Source organism: Impatiens glandulifera, chromosome 1 (assembly GCF_907164915.1).
Source record: "Impatiens glandulifera chromosome 1, dImpGla2.1, whole genome shotgun sequence".
Classification (NCBI taxonomy): domain Eukaryota; kingdom Viridiplantae; phylum Streptophyta; class Magnoliopsida; order Ericales; family Balsaminaceae; genus Impatiens; species Impatiens glandulifera.
The window spans coordinates 24616673-24636754 of NC_061862.1; the positions used below are offsets into that span (position 1 = coordinate 24616673).

The following is a 20082-nucleotide window of genomic DNA, read 5'->3' on the forward strand; positions in this document are numbered from 1 at the left end:
AGCGGTTGAAGCAGAAGTACCACCAGAACCGAAGAGGAGGAAGAAGGTAGCTGCGAAGAAGAGTTCAAAGAAACCGGCGGATTCCGAGAAAACGCTTTCCTCGGACAATCCACCGGAAAGAACCGCAGATGTATTTCAGCCCATCCCAATCAACACTGTTATTCCAGTTCCCATCCCATCCAATTCTCCAAGGCAAACCGAATTTTCGGGGAGCAAGGAGAACAAGTCAAACTCAAAGGAGGAGGCGGAGGCAAATGTTCACTCTGCAACCTCCAAGTCACCCAGTAAGTAAGTTGAAGAGGTATTGGCCAATGTGGGCCTGAATACCTCAGAAGCAATTCAGAATGTGGTCCAGGAGATCACAAGAGAAACCGAAGAGGACGATGTTTCAAGTCGTCGAAAGCCAGATGATCAGGTTGAAATACCTGATCAGAACGAAGCACAAACGGTCGATGAGACGGCCAAAACAACAGAAATTGCACCTCCGGTTCAGGAGGGAAATATTGAAGAACAAGAACCTTCCGGTTCCGCAGGAGGGAAGATGATCACAGAAAATCAACCAGCACCAACACCTGAAGGTTCCACTCAGGTAGATAAAGGCAAGGGAATTCTCATTGAAGAAATAACGGAAACTGGAACAGGCACGCTGCAAACCAATCCTCAACATGAAGTCATAACCGGGGACGATATTCCTTACACCATAGAACAAGAAAATGAGATTTTCGAGGAGTGTATTCAAGATATGAACAAAGGGGCAAGTGATGCGCTAGCGCCATACATCCGGTGGGTGAAGCTCCGATGCGAAACCAAGTTATCCGACATGCTTCCAGGTTTTAGTGGAAACAAACAATGGGAAAAGCTCATCCAGCTGGAAGAAAGGGCACTTACTTTGGCTAACACCAACCTAATTCAACCGGCGTTTAACAAAGCTCCGATAATCCTTGAAAATGCTCGGTTACAGGCAGTTGAGAATGCATTTCAAGGAACCCAAGGAAAGACGCTCAACCCGATCAAAATGAGGATGGCCGAACGATTTCTTGGGGTACGAGAACAGCTTGTGAGAAATCTTGATTGTCTTGACATGCAGTGGTGGAAAAGTTGCCAACGTCAATTCAACAATGCCGAGTTATATCAAAGTAAGCCATTTTTTATAAGTAGTGAGACATCCGGAACCTCTGAAAACCTGGAACAAGATGCCTCTCAACCGGTCAAAGCTCTGGAAATAGATCAAATCAAGCAAGCGATGGCTGAAACGGTTGACTCTTGCATTGGAAAGTTCAAAGTCGTAACCGACGAAAGAATTGCAGTGGCTGAAGACAAACTGTCAAATTCTCTACAAACGATGATTGACACGACCATGCAGACAACAGTACAAACCATGATTGCCGAGTCCGTCAAAGCTGCAACCGCTCCACTTTTGGACATGCTGCAGGCAATGGCTATTCAAATCGGGGAAATGTCCAAGGTTCAAGACACTACAACTCTGACGCAAATCGAAAAGGATGCTGAAACCGCAAAGAAACTGCAAGAGGAAGAGATCGAAAGGGAACGGTTACAGAAGGAGACTGAAGATAAAGACTATGCGCTTGCCCAACAATGCAACGAGGAAGAGCAGGCCAACGTCCAGGAACTCTCTCTGGCTCAACCGTCCCACTCCATGAGTACAAGGAACAAGAAAAAGCGAAGTGCGGTTAAGAATGTGATGAAGAGGGCAGAACAGAAAACAGCCTTACCAGTCGTGATAAATGCACAACCGCTTGATGAGGAAGAAGAAGAAGATCCGGAGGAACTCCATCAACGGAAGAAAAGGACAACCGGAGAATCCACAGCAACTCCAAGCTTCAGACCTCCAAATGCTCCACCGCCTCCACCACCAAAGCCAGTTTGTGCCAACTTCGATCTCAAGAATAAGGGCACCGGTCATTCAAGTGTATGGGCCGGTGTGCTGATCGATGCCGAAAGACGTGCTAAAGAACACAGAGCAAGGCAAGAAGAAGAAAGAAGACGGTTGGAGAAGGAGCAAGAAAAAGAGCAACACAAGGGGGGATCATCCAAGCCCTAAACCTCTTTATTTCTTTACTTTGAACAATTATGCTTTACTCTGTTTCAGAAACTTGGTTACTCTGCTCTTTCTAATATGTTCTAACATATCTATCTCAAAAATCATACTCATGTTTTTGAAACATATCTCTTTCAAAATCATACTCATGTTTTTGAAACATTTTTCTTTCAAAAACAATCAAACTCATGTTTTTAAACCGGCCATACAGTACATTTTTTGAATATTTATTCTAAATAATCAAAAAGGGAGAAATTGATAGAAAAATTAAGAAGATTAATTTTTGGAACCGGCCATACAGTACAATTTTTGAATATTTATTCTAAATAATCAAAAAGGGAGAAATTGATAGAAAAATTAAGTAGATTAATTTTGGAACCGGCCAGACGAACTAAACAGAGGTTAATCTTCATGTGCAGGTACTTCTAAAAACCGCATGAACCGGTTGGGGCATCAGAAACCGGTTGCTGATATACTTCAAAGAAACCAGCTTCAAGTGATCAAGCTAAAGATCAGAGGAACCGGTTTCACTTTCTCAAGCGACCGGTTAACGAAGAACAAAAGATTACACTCCAACCGGATCATAATACACAAGACACAGAAACCGGATAGTACAGATCAAAAGTCAGAAGATTCAAATTTCAAGAGTGACGTACCATGACGGAAGAAACGTGTCTCGAAAGAATAAAAGAAGATCGGATCCGATCAGAAGCATGCGAGGAAAGCAATGATGCTTTGTTGATCCGATGCTGACAACCGGAAGCGGATGTTCAACACGTGTCTCAATCTGAAAACCGGCTATGTCATCATATGCTCAGAGTCACCTACATGAATGCCAGGTGTTGAGGAAGTTGAAGCGTGCAAGCAACCTCTCTGCAAACAGGCGTGATAATGATCGACCAATCCGAAAGAGAGAGAAGAAAGTAACCGTTGGCTACTTTCAGCTATAAAAGGAAGACGGATCGTCTTCATTCAATGCAGTTCGGAGAAGTTCAGAAATAGTTAATGAGTTGTAAAAGCATTAAATTCTAGAGAGATAAAGTCTTGTATTCCAAAACCGGTGTTCCTAAAACCGGAAGTTCTTTGTGTGTTATTGTGTTGTGTTGTTGTATTACATCAAAAGTGTGAGTTTGGTGTAACCGGCGAGTAGCGAAGTTGGGCTCGACCGGAAGTGTAATTGTAACTCTAAAGAGTTAGTGGAGATCCTTCTCATAACCTGAGAAGAAGGGGTGACGTAGGAGGGTTTGCTCCGAACATCCATAAACAAATTTCCTGTCTCGTGTTCTTTCCTTCGCTTTCATTTCTTGCTTTCTTAACGTAAGCCGCAAACTAATCATACTTCCAAAACCGGTCACTTACCTCCATTAAACCGACTCCTTCCTAAAACATCATCTAAAAGTCGCATTCGTTGCTTCAACCTGAAACAGACATTTCCGCCCTTGAACCCGGTTCAAGAGTCTGTGACAGGTTGTGTAGTGCTGAGAAAGGTTTTAGTCTTTAACCGGACTATTACCAAAGAGTTGTGTGTTGTGTAAGCGGCCACCCTTACTGAAACCGGAAAACACCCCGGTCCTCCAAGGGCGTCCCCGATCCTAACATTAACTAAAATTATGGAGAAAAAAATGAAAATCGAAAAAGAAAAAGAAAATTTTTTGTTTTTTTTCGTCTTAATAAATCGTCGTTCGTCGAACAACCACTAAATGCTTGTAGTTGTCCATGCTACCTAAATCTACCATTCAAATGGATTTCCTTGTGTTATTTTTTGAGATTCTAATATCAATAGATATTATAATAGTTAGTCTAAGTTGTAAACATAAAAAAAATATTAGATGAAATAATAGGTGGAATGAATGTCGATAATTGAACAATATTTTTTACTACATTTTTTTAAGGTTGTAAGGATGGTAATTGGACACAACACGAGGAATTAGAAGTTCTAATTTCTCAAATATATGACTATAAATATCATCTAAAAGTCCTATCAATTTGAAACTATAAATATCAAACAAAACTCTTATTTATAATGTCGATTCAATCAAAACTTATCCAAATTAATTACAGAGATCAATAAATACGATTGTTATTCGAAATTTCTCTTTTTATGTTCTTACAAATAATTTTATTTTAAATGGAATAGATGAAAAAATAGTAGATAATGAAAAGTATAATATCAAAAACTAAGAGTTTGATAACATTCTCAATAAACATCTTATTATTTCAATTTCAAATCACTAAAATATAGAATAGTGACAAGAAAAGTAAATAAGTTTATTACCAAATGGAGAGACACATACATATATAAATACCAAAATAAAGTAGATATTGAACAACCAACAATATAACATTAAAGTTAAAATATGACAAAAATAATAATAATAATATTAATAATAATGTTAATAATAATAATAATAAAAATAAAGTATCCATTGTTTATGAATTTACTTGTACCACTTAACAATTTGTCTAAAATTTTGTAAAATAAAACTCTTTTTTTTTTTTCGAAATGCTTATAATCTAATTTCCACCATACTTGTATTAATTAGTTATAAATTATGGCTGAAATAGAACGGGAGGGATTTGTTTTATTTGATGTTAATTATTTGAATAAATTATTAATATATATATGAATTGAAGGTTATAATAATATTTATTATCCGTTAATTTCATTTCAATTAATTAGTTATAAATTAGAATGAAATTGGTTAGTGAACATATTCAATGTAAGTATATTTTTTTTACAATTTAAATCTTCTAAATAGTTTTCATAATTAATATTCATATTTAATGCAAATCTCAAAAATTATAAATGATTTTTTAAATGAGAAGGATTTATTTTATTTGAATTTATTTATAAATAATCAATATTTAGATAAAATGTTTAATAAAAAATATTAATATATATGAATGGTAGGTTATATTTATTGAGTTTATTTTTACTAACATTTTTTCTATAAAAATAAGAGTATCAAAAATAAAATATACCATAAAAATAGAAGTTGCACAATAAAATTAAATTCATAAAACACATTATTATTTCATTAAAAATAGGAGTATTAAGCAAAATACATGATCTTCAATTATTCTAAGTTAGTGTACACATATAAATATACAAATCTAGAGTTAAACACAATTATCTCAAAATTAAAATATTTGAAGTGAACAAACATTCAGAAGTACAACCATGATAACACCATTATCGCCAAAACCTAATAAAAACATCAAAGTTGTTTAATGTTGAATCCAATCAACCCATCATCTCCATCAAAACATCAAGTGAAATATTAAAAATCAACCTATAAAGTGATGACTAAAAAAAGTACTTGAAACCAACCAAACAAATCGGGAATTATTATATATATATATATATATATATATTCTCTAGATAACTTTGCTCTTATATGTCTCTGAATAACAAAGTAGAGAAAAAACATAAAATAGAAGAAAATTTATATTTCAAAAACTAATAAAAATATATGATAAGAAGTTTAGACTTGAACTCAAGAGTTCATACCACATTACACAAATATGGATCTTCTTTGAAATAATTGTAAGCCTCGTTCTCCCTATGAAAACGACAACATTACGTCAACAAAAACTCAAGAAAAAATATTCATTGCAAATTTTTGACCTTAAGCTAACACTCGGTTCAAAACTTTTGAGATTTTTCAAATTAAGAAAAAAAATAAAGTGATAATATACCATAGCATATGAAGAATTGCAAATAAAACTGCAAATTATAGACGTGTTATACAGATAAGTAAGTGTACAATCTCTCGTTAATCATCTGTCTCTGAATAACAAAGTAAGACTTAAGGAGAGACGAAACATAATAGAGAACAAAAGTTATATTTCAAGAACTAATAAAAATATATGATAAGAAGTTTAAACTTGAGCTCAAGAGTTCATACCACATTACACAAATATGGATCTTTTTTGAAATAACTGAAAGTCTCGTTCTCCTTATAAAAATGTTCTCCTTATAAAAACGACAACATTACGTCAACTAAAACTCAAGAAAAAATATTCATTGCAAATTTCTGACCCTAAGCTAACGCTCGGTTCAAAACTTTAAGATTTTTCAAATTAAGAAAAACATAAAGTGGTAGTATACCATAGCAAATGAAGAATTTCAAATAAAACAGCAAATTATACAAGTGTTATATAGATAAGCAAGTGTACAATCTCTCGTTAATCATCCAAAAGTGGTCTCTAGATAACTTTGCTCTCATCTACCAATGCATAACAACATATTTACTAAACAAAAACACGCGTTCATACAATTAGAAAAAATAAAAGGTATATAAAAAAAAGATGAAAAATTTTCAATAACAAATAAAGAAAGTAAGATTGTTTGTTTAAGTGAATTTTTTATTACTATCAATAACAAATAAAGACCTTTCAGAATATGTATAATCAACAACTCTCTATAACAAATAAAGACCTAAGGGGAGACGATTACCATCGAGAAACCCGGATGCCTACTTTTTTTATACGAAACCTAAAAGGCGGGCGACGTCCTCTCCCTCTTCTCAAAGAAAATATCTTCTGATAATATGCACCATCATTAGCTTCCAACATCTTCTTCTGTGAAAGAGAGTCTACGAAAGAAACCTAATCGAGAACTATGAAAGAAGAGAGAAATATATATATGTATATATATATATATATCCATCTTCTTAAAGAAATATCTTATGATAATATGCATCATTATTAGCTTCCAACGTCTTGTTCTGTGAAAGAGAGTCTACGAAAGAAACTTAATCGAGAATTCATTAAGTTTATTTTTAAAATAATTAATAAAAAAATCTTAATATATATATATATAAGAGTAATAGACATAGAATAATTAATGATGAAAGAATTGATGAAAAAAATATATTTTTTATATTATTAGTGTGAATATATATATATAAAAGAAAGAGAAAATATTATGATGATGATGTGGATCATTTTGAAGAAAGCGCGAGCTACTGGTGGACTATTGCACAGAAAGGCTGACAGAAGCAAAGCAACATTTCTTAGCGCTTTGAAAGCGTCCCTTACTTAAGCTAGACTTTCTTTCTGGAGCATACATACTCTAAACCGGCCGTGTTGCCAGCCCACGGCCGCTGCCGATCCGGTCGTCCATCTCGGCTCCTTTCAACCGCTTCCTTGAAAGTCGACGCCTAGATCACTGAATGATGCGTTTGCACTCAAATTGGTATGGCCTCCCGCTTCGCCTATCAAGCAGAGATGGAATTCAACAATAAAGAACAACCATCCTGAAATACAGTTACTTCCCTCATGAGAGTTCTTATGGGAAAAGAATGTAGATAGCTTTCCCTACTCACGAAATTCGAGACAAAAAAACTTTCTCTATGGCATCCTCGTTTTGATAAATTATGGCTTTTGGGCCAGTAACAAAGAATAAATCCAAAAAAACTTAGGATCCAACACAATAATAAAATACTACCCTCATGATTAGACCATGTCATAGCCACTTCCGCATCTGTCATATTCTGGAGAGCTTGCTGAGCGGGAGCAAGAAAACCAATAATCTTTTTCTTGTCCTTCTACTTAAGGGGCAAAGAAAAGTGATTGGTGTGAGGCTGAACACTGGATCTAAAAGGAAAGATGGCTTGGAAGATGTCAATCACATTAGCTAGGAAAAGTTCATTCACTCACCCTAAACAAGGTCCGACATCTTCCATTCGGGAGGTAATTGCAGGGAGTTGAAATAAACCCATATTTATCGAATAAGCGCTTTTCGTTGTTAGGAAGATTTACACCTCCAACATTTCATATATATAGATTAGTTTGTATGAAAAATATTTTAGTCCAAGTAGATTGTAAATCTTGGCTGTGCCCTTGATCTTTTCGATGATGATATTTACAGATGATGCTCCGATTTTGTTTCAGAAAAGATTCGTGTGATCTCGTGAAGCAACACAGTGGTGACGCGAAGCGGCACGGTCGTCACGTGAAGGCACATCGCGTTACGTGAAACGGCACGGTCGTCACGCGAAGGCACATCGCATTACGCGAAGCGGCACGGTCGTCATGCGAAACGGAACGGTAGTTACGCAAAGCGGCACAGTCGTCACGTGAAGGCCCATCCCGTTACGCGAAGCGATACAGTGGTCACGCGAAGCGGCACGATCGTCACGCGCCAGGCGTACATGCTATGGCAGAGTTGTACTTGGATTTGTGTAAAACACCAGATTCGATTTCTATTTTTTTTAGTTGAATGACTAATGGTTTCTTTGTTTTGTTTGATTAAAAAATCTGTTATCTGCTCATATTAATGCATATTTGTCTGTCTTGCATTATCAGTTAAGTTCCTAACTGTGGTTGAGACTTTTGCTAAGGTTTACTTAAGTATTTAAAAGCTTTAATTTGGATAGGTTTTGGGTTATATTGAATATTATGAACAAACATTGTACCCTCAACTTTATCAATATTTTCTCTACTATGTTTTTGTTTTAGTCTATAGGTGTAAATCTCAATCGATTTGAGATTAATTTCAAATAAACTCATTTTCGAATTAAAAATATATAACTTACAGTAATTAAGGTAATTTGAAACAACAAGGCTTATAAATTGCTCAAAAAATAATTGTCACAAAGAACCAAATTTAAGATAATCTAACAATTGGATAAGCATCCACTAAAACCAATACAAAAGATATAACAGAAACAAGTGTATTATTAATCACCTTAAACAGCTACCTTTCTAGGCAATCTTAAAACATCAAAAGATAAAAAGAACATTGAACAACAAAAACATCCAACAAAATCTGAGTCAGAAGGTAAAACAAAACGCCAAGGAATGGCCCTTCGCTACAAGGGATGGCCATTCGCGTGACGATTGTGCCGCTTCGCGTAATGCGATGGGCCTTCGCGTGACGACCGTGCCGCTTCGCATGACCATCGTGTCGCTTCGCATGACGATCATCGACCGTGTCGCTTTGCGTGACCACCGTGGCGCTTCGCGTGACCACTGTGCTGCTTCACGTGACCATCGTGCCGCTTCACGAGATCACACAAATCTTTTTAAAACGGAACCGATCCAGAGCATCATTTGTAAATATTAATATCGAAAAGATGAACAATCAATATGAACAAGATGAACAATAAGAACAATCTCATAGTTTAGGGTTTGAAGATTAACATAATGAAAATAAGAACATAAATCGATATTTATAATGAACAATAAGATGAACACATGATATTCACACAGGTTTTGGTCGTCGATCTGTATATGTGTTCGTTTAGGGTTCCGTCGCGAGAGAGAGATCCGTCGGAATAAAGAGAGTAGAGAGAGAAAGGAAAATAAAAAAAATTGAGTATTTATATAAAGAACTTTTTCCCTTCGCAAAACGTGAAGGTCCATCGTGTTACGCAATGGGGTATTTTCGTCAAAAAAGAATATAAAATAATCACGAATGCAATAAAAATTATACATTGACCACAAATACAAATAAGGAGATATTTATGTCATTTGTTCCAATTTCCCCATAATTTGTCATATTTTTTTTATAGAATAAATTTTGAAAATCAAGGACTTCTCTTTTGGAAAATTTGACTGAATGACACTAAAGATACTCATATTTGAGCTTTTGACCAGCGCGCTGTTCACACTTTTATATTTTTTGAACAAAAATTTCTCTTCGCAACTGGCAATCAAGAGACGAAAAAAAATGCGATTGTCGGTTGCGTCTCGCGAATGTCAGTTGCGTCTTGCGAATATAAACGTTTCGCAACAATGGCAAAATCGAAAAAAAAAAAAAAAATTCACCGACCATTAATTTTTTTATGCACATTCCCTCTATTTTCTGTGTGTCTTCATCAATGCAAACAAGTATCTTGTTTCCCAAATTTGATTTATGTTCTTCTCCTTCTTCTTCCTTCGCCGCAAGGCATCTTCTCTTCTTCCTCAAATTTTCATCTCTGCTTCCGATTTCTCTTCTTTCTCATTCGACCATCTTACTATCAACCATCACTCTCCCAACCTCATCAAACAGACCCATGCTCGCATCTGCTTACATGGACTCCATCTTGAATCTTTCTTCGCCACTAAACTCATATCCGCCTACTCTGCGTGTGGTTACCAAGATGATTCCCGAGCCGTCTTTGAATCAGTTCCAATTAAGAACGTCTATCTATGGAATACAACCATCACCGGATACGTTAAGAATCGTCTTTATAACCAAAGTTTCTTCCTCTTTAACCAAATGAACATCAGCACCCACGACTCGCCTGATGATTTCACCTTCTCTATTCTCGCAAAAGCCTCCTCCGCCATGGGCGATCTTCTCGTCGCGAAATCCGTTCATGGTAAGTGCATTAGAGTTGGGTATATGTCGGATACCGTCCTTGCTAATTCCCTCTTATCCATGTACGCTGCAATTGGCCAGTTCATGGATGCTAGTTTGGTGTTCGACGAAATGCCGCAAAGAAATGTATCATCTTGGAATGCTTTAATTGCAGGTTATACAAGTATTTCTCACTGTAATCACAACAATTACGTCTGGGATTGCATTAAACGGATGCAGATTGACGGGTTTAAACCGAATGCCTACACCGCTTCCACCCTTCTTCCTTGTTGCGAACATGATAACAACAAATCGGATCGTGGAAAAGAGCTTCATTGTTACATAGTGAAGAACACCACGGGCTACGACGATCATACTGGTTGCTGTTTGATAGATATGTATTCCAGAACTAACAGAATCAAGTTGGCAAGACGAATATTCGATAGGTTAAAACAAAGAAACGTCTTTGCGTGGACTGCAATGGTTAACGGAAGTGTACTAAATGGAGAACCGGGTGAGGCTATAGTTCTTTTTCGTGAAATGCAATTTCTAGACGGAATTGAACCGAATAGGGTTTCACTTTTGAGTATTCTTCCTGCATTCGGCTCACAGAGTGGACTAATGGGTGGAAGACAGATCCATGGATATGCTTTTAGAAGACAACTGAATCATGAACCTCCTTTGAGCAATGCTCTAATAGATATGTACTCCAAATGTGGCAGTCTTATACATGCTAGATTAGTGTTTGACAACGGTTCGTTTTCTAAAGACACGATTTCTTGGAGCACGATGATTTCTGCTTACGGGTTACATGGAAAAGGCGAGGAAGCGGTTGATCTGTATTACACTATGATTCGATTCGGTATCAAACCTGACAAGGTTACCATAGTGGGAGTTCTTTCGGCCTGTGGTAGGACAGGACTTGTTAATGAAGGACTCAATATTTATAAATCAGGTGTAAATGAGTTTGGAATTGAACCCACAATGGAAATGTGTGCTTGTATGGTCAATATGTTGAGCCAATCCGGTCAGCTAGACCGAGCCTTGGAGTTTATCCAGGGAATGGGGATGGAACCGGGTCCAAGCGTATGGGGAGCACTTCTCAGTGGTTCTGTGATTCACGGAAATGTGAATTTACAAGATTTGGCGATTAAGATTCTTATGAAGATAGAACCTGAAAACCCTTCTAACTATGTTTCACTTTCCAATATACATGCCTCTTCCAAGAGGTGGGATGTTGTTGCTAATGTTAGAAGTGTTATGAAGGAGAGAAAGATGAGGAAGTTGCCCGGATGCAGTTGGATCGACGTTAATAACAAAACTCATAGTTTTTATGTTGCTGATATCGCGCACACTTGTTCAAATTTGATTTATGAAATGGTGGGCGATATCGCTTCGGGAATGAAGGTTATACAATATGTTCCTGATTTAGAAAATTCATAATTTGACATATTGGATGAACATACATAATAAGCATTGCAAGAGGGTTTTGTTTTATTTATTCAATAGATGCAATATAGATAGATAGATTAGAGATTTAATCTGCAAGCTTGAATTCTTGGAGCTCCTTGAAATTCATCCATGGCTTGACCCAGACCTTGGCTTCATAAACCTTCTTGTCAAGTGCCTCCAGTGTTATATGGTATACAGTTCCAGCAACAACTTGCTCCTTCACGTTCACCACTTTCCCAAACTCCAATAGTGAATTCTATTTACCATAACAACACAAGAAAAATGATTAAAGAATAGTTGTTTCTTTTAACCCTAATTTTTCAAACATGTAAAAGCATTTTGCTTATGTACTAACTTAAACAAACGGTGAAATTGAGAACATATATATATGGTTAAGAAGAAATGAGAGTTTGAATCATCAATTGGAAACCTATTTACGATCATGGAACCAACAGTCAAGAATAGATAGAAAAAATAAGAATCATTTTTCTTTCTTTCCTAGGGCAAATAAGAATCAAAGTCCATATAATAGAATAGAATAGAGAGAAGAAATCTGACCGATTTCTTGTTGTGTTCCTCCACTGCAAATCGGGCAAGGCTGTCGATCTCCAGGTTGTTGGCCGAGTTCCCTTCGCGAATCCCTCCAACAACAGTTGTCATCGTGCTCTCTCTCTCTCTCTCTATCTCTAGATTCTCACTTCTTCTCTTATCTTCTACGTATTATATCATTTTGAAAAACAAATAATTTTTATTATTATGAAAAGTAATTTTATGTTTTAAAATATAATTAGGATCATTATTATAAAATAATATTTAAAATCAAGAATCAAAGTTTATATTATAGTTTAGAAATTGTTTTTATAAACTAATAATCTGAATCGTAATAATTTATTCTTTTTAATTTATAATCTGAAATTTTATTATGATCTTTTTCTATATATATATATATATATATATATATATATATATATATTCATAATGATTCTTTGAATCATTTATTTCTTAAAGTAAGTTAACGCGTTAAAGTTTTTTATTTATTTATTAATAAAAATAATTTTTTCTTTTGAAAATGCCCTTTTACCTCTTAAAAATTTAATAATAAGTGTATATAATAAAACATTAATTTAACTATTTTGAAATAAATAATTACAAAATTGTATCAAAAGAGTTAATCTAATATATTAAAACATTTAATCAATAGTTTAATTAATATAATATATTAGAAGTCCAAAATTTTAATTAAATTGAAGTAAACTTTTTTAAAATGTATAAAACAACAATTTACTAATATAATTTTCTAAAATACTAATATAATTTTACATCATTTTATGAAATTTTAATAATCAAAATAATACTTTTTTTAAAAAAAAAAAGTAAAAAAATCTTTCACAAAAACATACAAAAATCACCTAGCTGTGGAACACAATTGAGATTTGATTCATTTGAACACCATTATTTAAAACATAAAATTGAAAATTTTCTGTGAAACTATTCAATTAGAATTTGTCAAAAAGTTAATAATAGAAGAAAATAGGCACATTTACTTAAATATCTACCAAAACATTAAACAAAATTGCAATATTAAATATTAACCATCAAAACTCTTCTATATAAAAAAGATATCAAGAAACCTTGAACTTATCACATCAAAGAGCAATCTAGTCAACAAAATTATATGTCCTCACAAATAAGATAAAAACATGAAATAATCTTTAACAATAAAGATAAACAACCAAAACCTTGAAGGGTCTAAAAGTGTTTGTGATTCTAATATTATAGCAAATACTATTAAAAAAACATGAGCAATGAAATCCACCTCAAGTAGAATATAGTAAAACCACTTCACTTGAGAGGAATGAACCTTGAAGAATGGGTAGCACCAATACCAGGCCTTCCATGCTTAACAGGTTTATACGAGATCGAGAACTCAGCCAAATAGTGACCAATCATTTCAGGCTTAATCTCAATTTGGTTGAAGGTCTTCCCATTGTAAACTCCAATTACACTACCTATCATCTCAGGTACAATGATCATGTTTCGCAGATGGGTTTTTACAAGCTCTGGCTTCTCACCTGGTGGTGCCTCACGTTTCTGATCAATCAATCAAACAACACAGATTTCATAGACTAAACTTTATATGTGATTCTAGATAATTTCACACACCATATACAATTTCAATCTTTTAAGCCTTAAACAAGCAAATCAAAATGATCTATCATGATTATATCAATTCAATATATCAATGTCTTAAACATCTATGAATTGATCAATTAACTTATTATTGAGTTCTAACTTAAACAATGAGTCACCATCAACAAACAGATAAAGTAATTTGCTAACTGAAAAGACATCAAATCTGATTAACATGAAAAGGAAAAATTATCATACCGATTTTCGAAGCTTCTTGATCAAAGCCATCGGCTTTCGCTTCAGACCTCTCTGGAACCTTGATTTTGTTAAGTAAAACTAATCAGAATATATGGTAATAGCTAGAATTTCTAATGAAGATTAAACTGTAAATTACCTTCTCCTCTGTCGAGCATTGAAGTGCTTGACTAGTTCATCTGTGGACATATCAAGAAGAGCATCTAAATCAACGCCCCTGTAACTGAACTTCTTGAACGTTCTCTTCTTTGGCTGTCCAGCAGCAATCTCAGGATCGACATCAGCCTAGAGAACACAATACAGATGCGGAACATTTGACATGATTAGGAAATATTGAAAAGGAGAAATTAAATCGGACGGAAGAAGAGAACTCACCATTGTTGAATATTGGATAAGCAATCCACGAAACCCTAGCCTGAAAAATAATTTGATACGTCGCGTGGCTAGGGTTGTAAGAGATGACGGTTTTATATCGCCAATATTTGCAAAATCGGGCCTCAGAATGGATCTTTATTTATTTTTCTATTGGGCCATTCGCAAATATTTTTCTTATTGGGCCTGTAGGTTCATTATAATTCTTTTTTTAGTGATATTCTTTTAATGATTATTTTTGGCATTCTTCATAACTTTTTATAAGATTTTTATTTTATTTTATTTTTGGAAAATGTAACTAATACAATATTTTTTTTTTCTCTATTTAATAAAAATCATCTTTTTCTCAACAACAAAAAAAAACATATGAAATCACAATCAAGTAAACTTGAAACGGTTTAGCAAATTAGATACAATGTTGTTTTCAAACACAATATTTTTAATCCTCACCAAAAAAAATATAAAAAGAAAAAAGAATTACATGGTATCCAAATGAAGCAATCTTTTCACAAAACAACATTATTGTTCTTTTTAATATAAGTGAGACAAAATAAAAATGATTATCATTTGGTAAGTCTCTATATTGTAGAATTTTTAGGTTAAATTTGAAAATCAAAACTCATGTTATATTTGTAACCTAACTAAATACTGAAAAATGAATAATATAGTTCGTTCTGGAAAACTTGAAGAATCGGTTTTTATTTTTTATTCGTTCTTCCTGATATTATGTTTTGTTTAATCTTGCTTAAACGAATTCTATTTATCATTTTTTCATGTACCTTTTTTAAAATATATATATATAAGAGAAAGCTCTAAGTTGAATAGTTCTAACTTTCTTAAAAGAACAAACTTTTGTTAAAAAAAAGAAAGTATCATTTAAAGTGGTAACTTGACTAGAGGCTTTTATCACTTTTTTCAGCATCACTTTCACCATCAAAGCTCTCTGTTGCATCAGAAGACTCTTCTTCCTTAGATTTTCCAGAAGATTCCTTCTTTGAGAGTTGTCTCAGTTTTGCTTTCTTTGAATTCAATATCTCAAGAAACTGCAATAAGAGTATTAAAGTGTAAAGAAAAAGAAATGAATGAAGGCAAAACAACTAACCAACCATTGATGGAACAGAGAAGAATATCAAAATGATAAGAGACAAGAAATGAACCTTGCGGTAGATTTCAGTTTCAAATTCTGCCTTTTCATTGCAGAATCTCTCACTTTGCAGCAAACTCTTTTCAGTTTCAACTTTTAGCTGCTCAAATGAGCGATTCCTTCTCACTACTTCATCCTACAATATATGGAAGAAAGACCAATTAGTTCATCAACCACAGCTAGTTGCTAGTTACAAGTTACCAGCATTGTCATAATAATAGTACAAATGGCCTCATTTGAAAACATTTTGTATCTGAATCCATATCTGACTAAGAAACTGCTAATGATACAATGGAAACCACACAACCTTCAAAGGCCTTCCTACTGTTAACCTAATCAGACAGCCTCGGGTGATGTATTTGGATTTGTGTCATACTATGTTCAGTTACACTATTTCCAAACAAAGTCTAGTATTGATCCATACCCAGATGATAAAATGTTGTTTTTTCCTAGATGAAGTCAGTATAACAACTAGAACCAATCAAACAGACAGTTGATACACAAATTTAAGAGGTGTTTCACTAGCCAGATACAAATATGATCCATAATATGGCGGGTTTAAAAAAGAATGGAAAGAATTTCACTTTAAGCAGCAGCAGTAGAACCGATTGAGAGCAGCCCAAAATGGAGAATGAAACAACAATACCCACAATTAGTCCAGCAAAAAAGAGAAGCAATCTTACACTTAGCCGAATATTAGCTTCAAGAAGGAAGTCCAAGATTTCTGAAGTAGTCTTCTTATTATCAGGTGATGGTTTACATTTCCATCGCCACTCTAACTTAGTTCCTTCCCTCTCAAATGTCCAAGACAACTGCACATCAGCATCAGCATACCAGTTCACAATTTGCAGAAGGGAAGGGGGCAAACATTTAATAGTGATAACAGATGAAGTAGAAGAAGCAAAATCAAAAACTGAATAATTTCACTTCTGGCCCTGAAGGGTTCATACTTCATAAGGAAATAAACAAAGCATAGTTAAAAAAAAGACAAACTCACTCGCTTATGCCCATTTCCAGCATCTACAAATCCGTAGACTGATTCAGGTTGCTGAAAACCTAGATGACGCTCGGCCAAATGGATGTATTCAGATATGGGTTGATCCCACTGATCAGCTCTCTCACTTACTTCATCCTCCGCCGCTTCACATGGTCCGAACATAAATTAGAGACAAAAACTCGTTATTAAAGATGAAAGGTTGACCTTACCATTGAGGATCCAAGCTTCATAGCCATTGGTGATAGAGAGGTCGAAGCTGGAGGGATACCATTTAGCTTTGATGAAAATCGATTCGGTCTCACCGGATTTGGTTGCAATTTCAAGCTTCAAACACGAGTGTCTGGTTGAATCCATGATTGATTAACTTAACAATGGATTTCGCCGCAAGGGAGACTACAATAGGCAAAAGTTTATAATCAACTCGTTTGAATAGTCGGTTATTTCAAATTATTTTATTATTTAATCAAAATATAATTATCAAATTACATTATTTAAATTTAACTTAAAAAAGAATTATATCATTTGAAATATTAAAAAATATTTATATTCATAATATCGTTTTTATCAATCTTTTATAATTAAATAGCTCAAGACTATTTGATAAAACTAAAAACTTAAATCTGAACACCTAATTTTTAGTGCTTAATAATTTAAATATTTAAAAGATAAAAAATTAAATTAAAAAAATTTAAACTCTAATTACTCAATGATAATATATCATTAATATTTGAATAAACTCAATATATATATATATATATTTTTTTTTTGAAGAATATAATTTTATATATTAAATAAAAAATTAATTAAAATAAATATTAATTTTATGATATTTGAAATTAATCTCAAAAAAATCGAATTAATTATGATGAAAGAAGAGAGGAAGAAAGTTCGTTGTACATTTTTTTTAAACGATGAATTTGTTTCTCTTTCGGAATGCGACTAATCTCTATTAATCAGGCGAGCGAAATTTATCGATTGACGGCTTGAACTCAAGATCTCAAGGATGCTGGTTCTTCTTGTCGCTAGACTAGAAAGGTGAATAAAAGTTTATTGTACTTGTATTAAGAAAAAATTAAAGTCATTTTATTAAATTTAGAAATATAAGGTAATTATTTTTATTTTTAAAGTGGTGTGTTAAACATTTTTTATTTTTAAAATAATTTTTACATTTTAACATATTATTTTTACCATATGTTATGTAGACACAGTTTTTCTCCATCTTCTTATTGTGGACAAGTTAAAACCCAATTAACCCATCCATTTCAAAAGTAAAGAAAATCAAAACAACGAAACCATAGAGAGTAAAAGTTTACCGAGGAGATTAGGAATGAGGCTCCAATTGACTGCAGAGATAAGACAACAATGAAATTCCTCTAAGAATCCTTATTTAAAAATAAGTGATTATAAATATATGTTACCAAACATTTTTTAAATAAAGATTTAATATATTAAATGAAGTGATTAGATATATTTTTTAAAGTTTATAAAGAAAATATATTATTATAATATTTGTTTAATAAGCTCAAATAACAAAACAATTCATTTTTTAAATCAAATTTGACTTAATTTTGTTTACAAATATCTTTTAAAAAATTAGTTTTAGGTTTAATCTACTGTAGATGTTTGGTTGGTTCTAAATAAGATCACATATGAATTTTTAACAACTTACCAAAATAATTTAAGAAAAAGTAATAATATTATAACGACTATCAATCTCTCCTCATGTGATAGACAATCTGAAAAGAAATAAATGATACAAAGTTAGAAGTGTAAGCGTATCAAATAATATAATTTATGTTACATGCGTTCGATTCAATTTGAAAATTATATACAAGAATAGAAATTTTCGATTATATTTCATATTTAAAATTTCTATGTTATTTTTTTATTTCTTAATTTGATTTTTACATCTTTGTAGTTTGAACTTTGAATACATATTGATTATTATGTTTCTTTTTACAAAAAGTTGACCTAAAAAGAAGGACCATATATAGGACCCATAGAGTCATGCAATATAGAGTACATAGTTATGGCACCCATCATAAAACCATTGTTGTATATGTTAAAAAAAACATTTGATTAAACCATGCATAATTAATTAGAAAACAAGTAGGGTTACAAATGAAATAGCAAACTAATGAAGTGAAAACATGATCAATAACCACAACAAAGAACAAGAGTAAAATATTGAATGATACAAGAAATTAAAGCACAAATCTCACTTACTCACTCTCACATTATAAAATATAAATCCATCCCCTAGTAAAACTCTTAAGGTGATCAAAATCCCACCACCATCTCATCAACATCCTATCCTAGACTGCCCACACCTCCCCCAACTCCAGCTGCACCACCAACTCCGGCACCAACACCACCAGCAACACCCCCAACTCCACCACCAACACCGGCTACCCCACCAACACCACTACCCACACCACCACCAACACCTCCTAACCCACCAACTCCGCCACCAACACCGCCTAACCCACCAACTCCACCACCAAGACCTCCAAGCCCACTTCCTCCACCTAGCCCGCCTACTCCTCCTAGTCCACTTCCTCCACCAAGACCACCAACTCCTCCGAGTCCACTTCCTCCACCGAGTCCACTTCCTCCACCAAGACCACCAACTCCTCCGAGCCCACTTCCGCCACCAAGACCACCAACTCCTCCGAGTCCACCTCCGCCACCTAGACCACTTCCACCGCCAATGCCACCAATCCCACCAACTCCGCCGCCAACTCCTCCACCACCGAGGGGGATAACACCGCCTACTCCAATGACACCGCCGGTGACACACTTCTTGTCCTTGAGACCTTTCCCATTAGGTCCGTTGGCATTAGGCAAAACACTATTAACAGTCTGATCAGGACTAGGAACATTCCTAGCTGCAGAACTGGCATGCACTAGAATCAAAGCAAAGACAAACACTAAACACAACTTTGCCATATCTTATATTTTGAAGCAAATATATTTCAAGTAAGTGGAGAGTGAAGAGTGGAGTGATGGGTAAAAGAGATATATTGTGGGTATTTAAAGGAAGAGATGAACGAACCAGAGAATGGGGGACGGGTGGGCATTAAAGTGGTAGGAGTAAATATTGTAGAGGTTTTCTCATGGACACCATTTATTTTTTTGCTCAGAAATTAGGTGGTTAGTAGTTAACACTCATGACTCACTTCTAGCAGTACGTAGTAAAATGGGTCGGACTATTCAATAAAGGTGTTCCTATTCCTATATTTTCTGGCAATTCATTCAATAATGTCTGTCACGCCTTTCTGGATCTCTGAACCAGCCAGCCTTGCAATTTTCTTTTTTCACTTAGCAGCTAGGTCATTTAATTCCAATGAACTGTAATTATCACCTTCATAGCTACCTAG

General features: G+C 34.3%; 4 protein-coding genes and 1 pseudogene across 4 annotated transcripts; 1 reads left to right on the top strand and 4 right to left on the bottom strand.

Annotated features, from left to right (window-relative positions):
- Positions 1-9919: 9919 nt before the first annotated feature.
- Positions 9920-11847, top strand: LOC124920924 (putative pentatricopeptide repeat-containing protein At3g49142). The gene has a single exon (XM_047461513.1). It carries the CDS (start codon positions 9924-9926, stop codon positions 11793-11795), a length of 1872 nt encoding a protein of 623 aa, XP_047317469.1. The 5' UTR covers positions 9920-9923; the 3' UTR covers positions 11796-11847.
- LOC124920925 (cysteine proteinase inhibitor A-like) lies at positions 11764-12527 on the bottom strand. Its single transcript, XM_047461514.1, has 2 exons — positions 12363-12527; positions 11764-12060 (listed from the first exon to the last, which is right to left on the bottom strand). The coding sequence occupies exons 1-2, from the start codon at positions 12462-12464 to the stop codon at positions 11890-11892; spliced, it is 273 nt and encodes a 90-aa protein (XP_047317470.1). The 5' UTR covers positions 12465-12527; the 3' UTR covers positions 11764-11889.
- Positions 12528-13392: 865 nt separating this feature from the next.
- On the bottom strand, positions 13393-14658 carry LOC124920648 (40S ribosomal protein S15-like). The gene is made up of 4 exons (XM_047461185.1): positions 14565-14658; positions 14329-14474; positions 14193-14250; positions 13393-13895 (listed from the first exon to the last, which is right to left on the bottom strand). The coding sequence occupies exons 1-4, from the start codon at positions 14565-14567 to the stop codon at positions 13647-13649; spliced, it is 456 nt and encodes a 151-aa protein (XP_047317141.1). The 5' UTR covers positions 14568-14658; the 3' UTR covers positions 13393-13646.
- Positions 14659-15415: 757 nt separating this feature from the next.
- On the bottom strand, positions 15416-17099 carry LOC124921567 (annotated as a pseudogene).
- Positions 17100-18691: 1592 nt separating this feature from the next.
- Positions 18692-19719, bottom strand: LOC124921226 (glycine-rich protein 23-like). Its single transcript, XM_047461851.1, has 2 exons — positions 19456-19719; positions 18692-19383 (listed from the first exon to the last, which is right to left on the bottom strand). The coding sequence occupies exons 1-2, from the start codon at positions 19649-19651 to the stop codon at positions 19013-19015; spliced, it is 567 nt and encodes a 188-aa protein (XP_047317807.1). The 5' UTR covers positions 19652-19719; the 3' UTR covers positions 18692-19012.
- Between the last annotated feature and the right edge of the window lie 363 nt (positions 19720-20082).

Excerpts from the sequence above, each read along its gene's own strand:
- LOC124920924 (XM_047461513.1), top strand. The coding sequence starts at position 9,924 with ATGTTCTTCTCCTTCTTCTTCCTTCGCCGCAAGGCATCTTCTCTTCTT.
- LOC124920925 (XM_047461514.1), bottom strand. The coding sequence starts at position 12,464 with ATGACAACTGTTGTTGGAGGGATTCGCGAAGGGAACTCGGCCAACAAC. Across the intron at positions 12,061-12,362 it reads AGGAACACAACAAGAAATCG|AATTCACTATTGGAGTTTGG; the intron begins GTCAGATTTCTT and ends TATGGTAAATAG.
- LOC124920648 (XM_047461185.1), bottom strand. Across the intron at positions 14,251-14,328 it reads AATGCTCGACAGAGGAGAAG|GTTCCAGAGAGGTCTGAAGC; the intron begins GTAATTTACAGT and ends AACAAAATCAAG. Across the intron at positions 13,896-14,192 it reads TCAAGAAGCTTCGAAAATCG|AAACGTGAGGCACCACCAGG; the intron begins GTATGATAATTT and ends TTGATTGATCAG.
- LOC124921226 (XM_047461851.1), bottom strand. The coding sequence starts at position 19,651 with ATGGCAAAGTTGTGTTTAGTGTTTGTCTTTGCTTTGATTCTAGTGCAT. Across the intron at positions 19,384-19,455 it reads AGGCGGTGTTATCCCCCTCG|GTGGACTCGGAGGAGTTGGT; the intron begins GTGGTGGAGGAG and ends TAGGTGGCGGAG.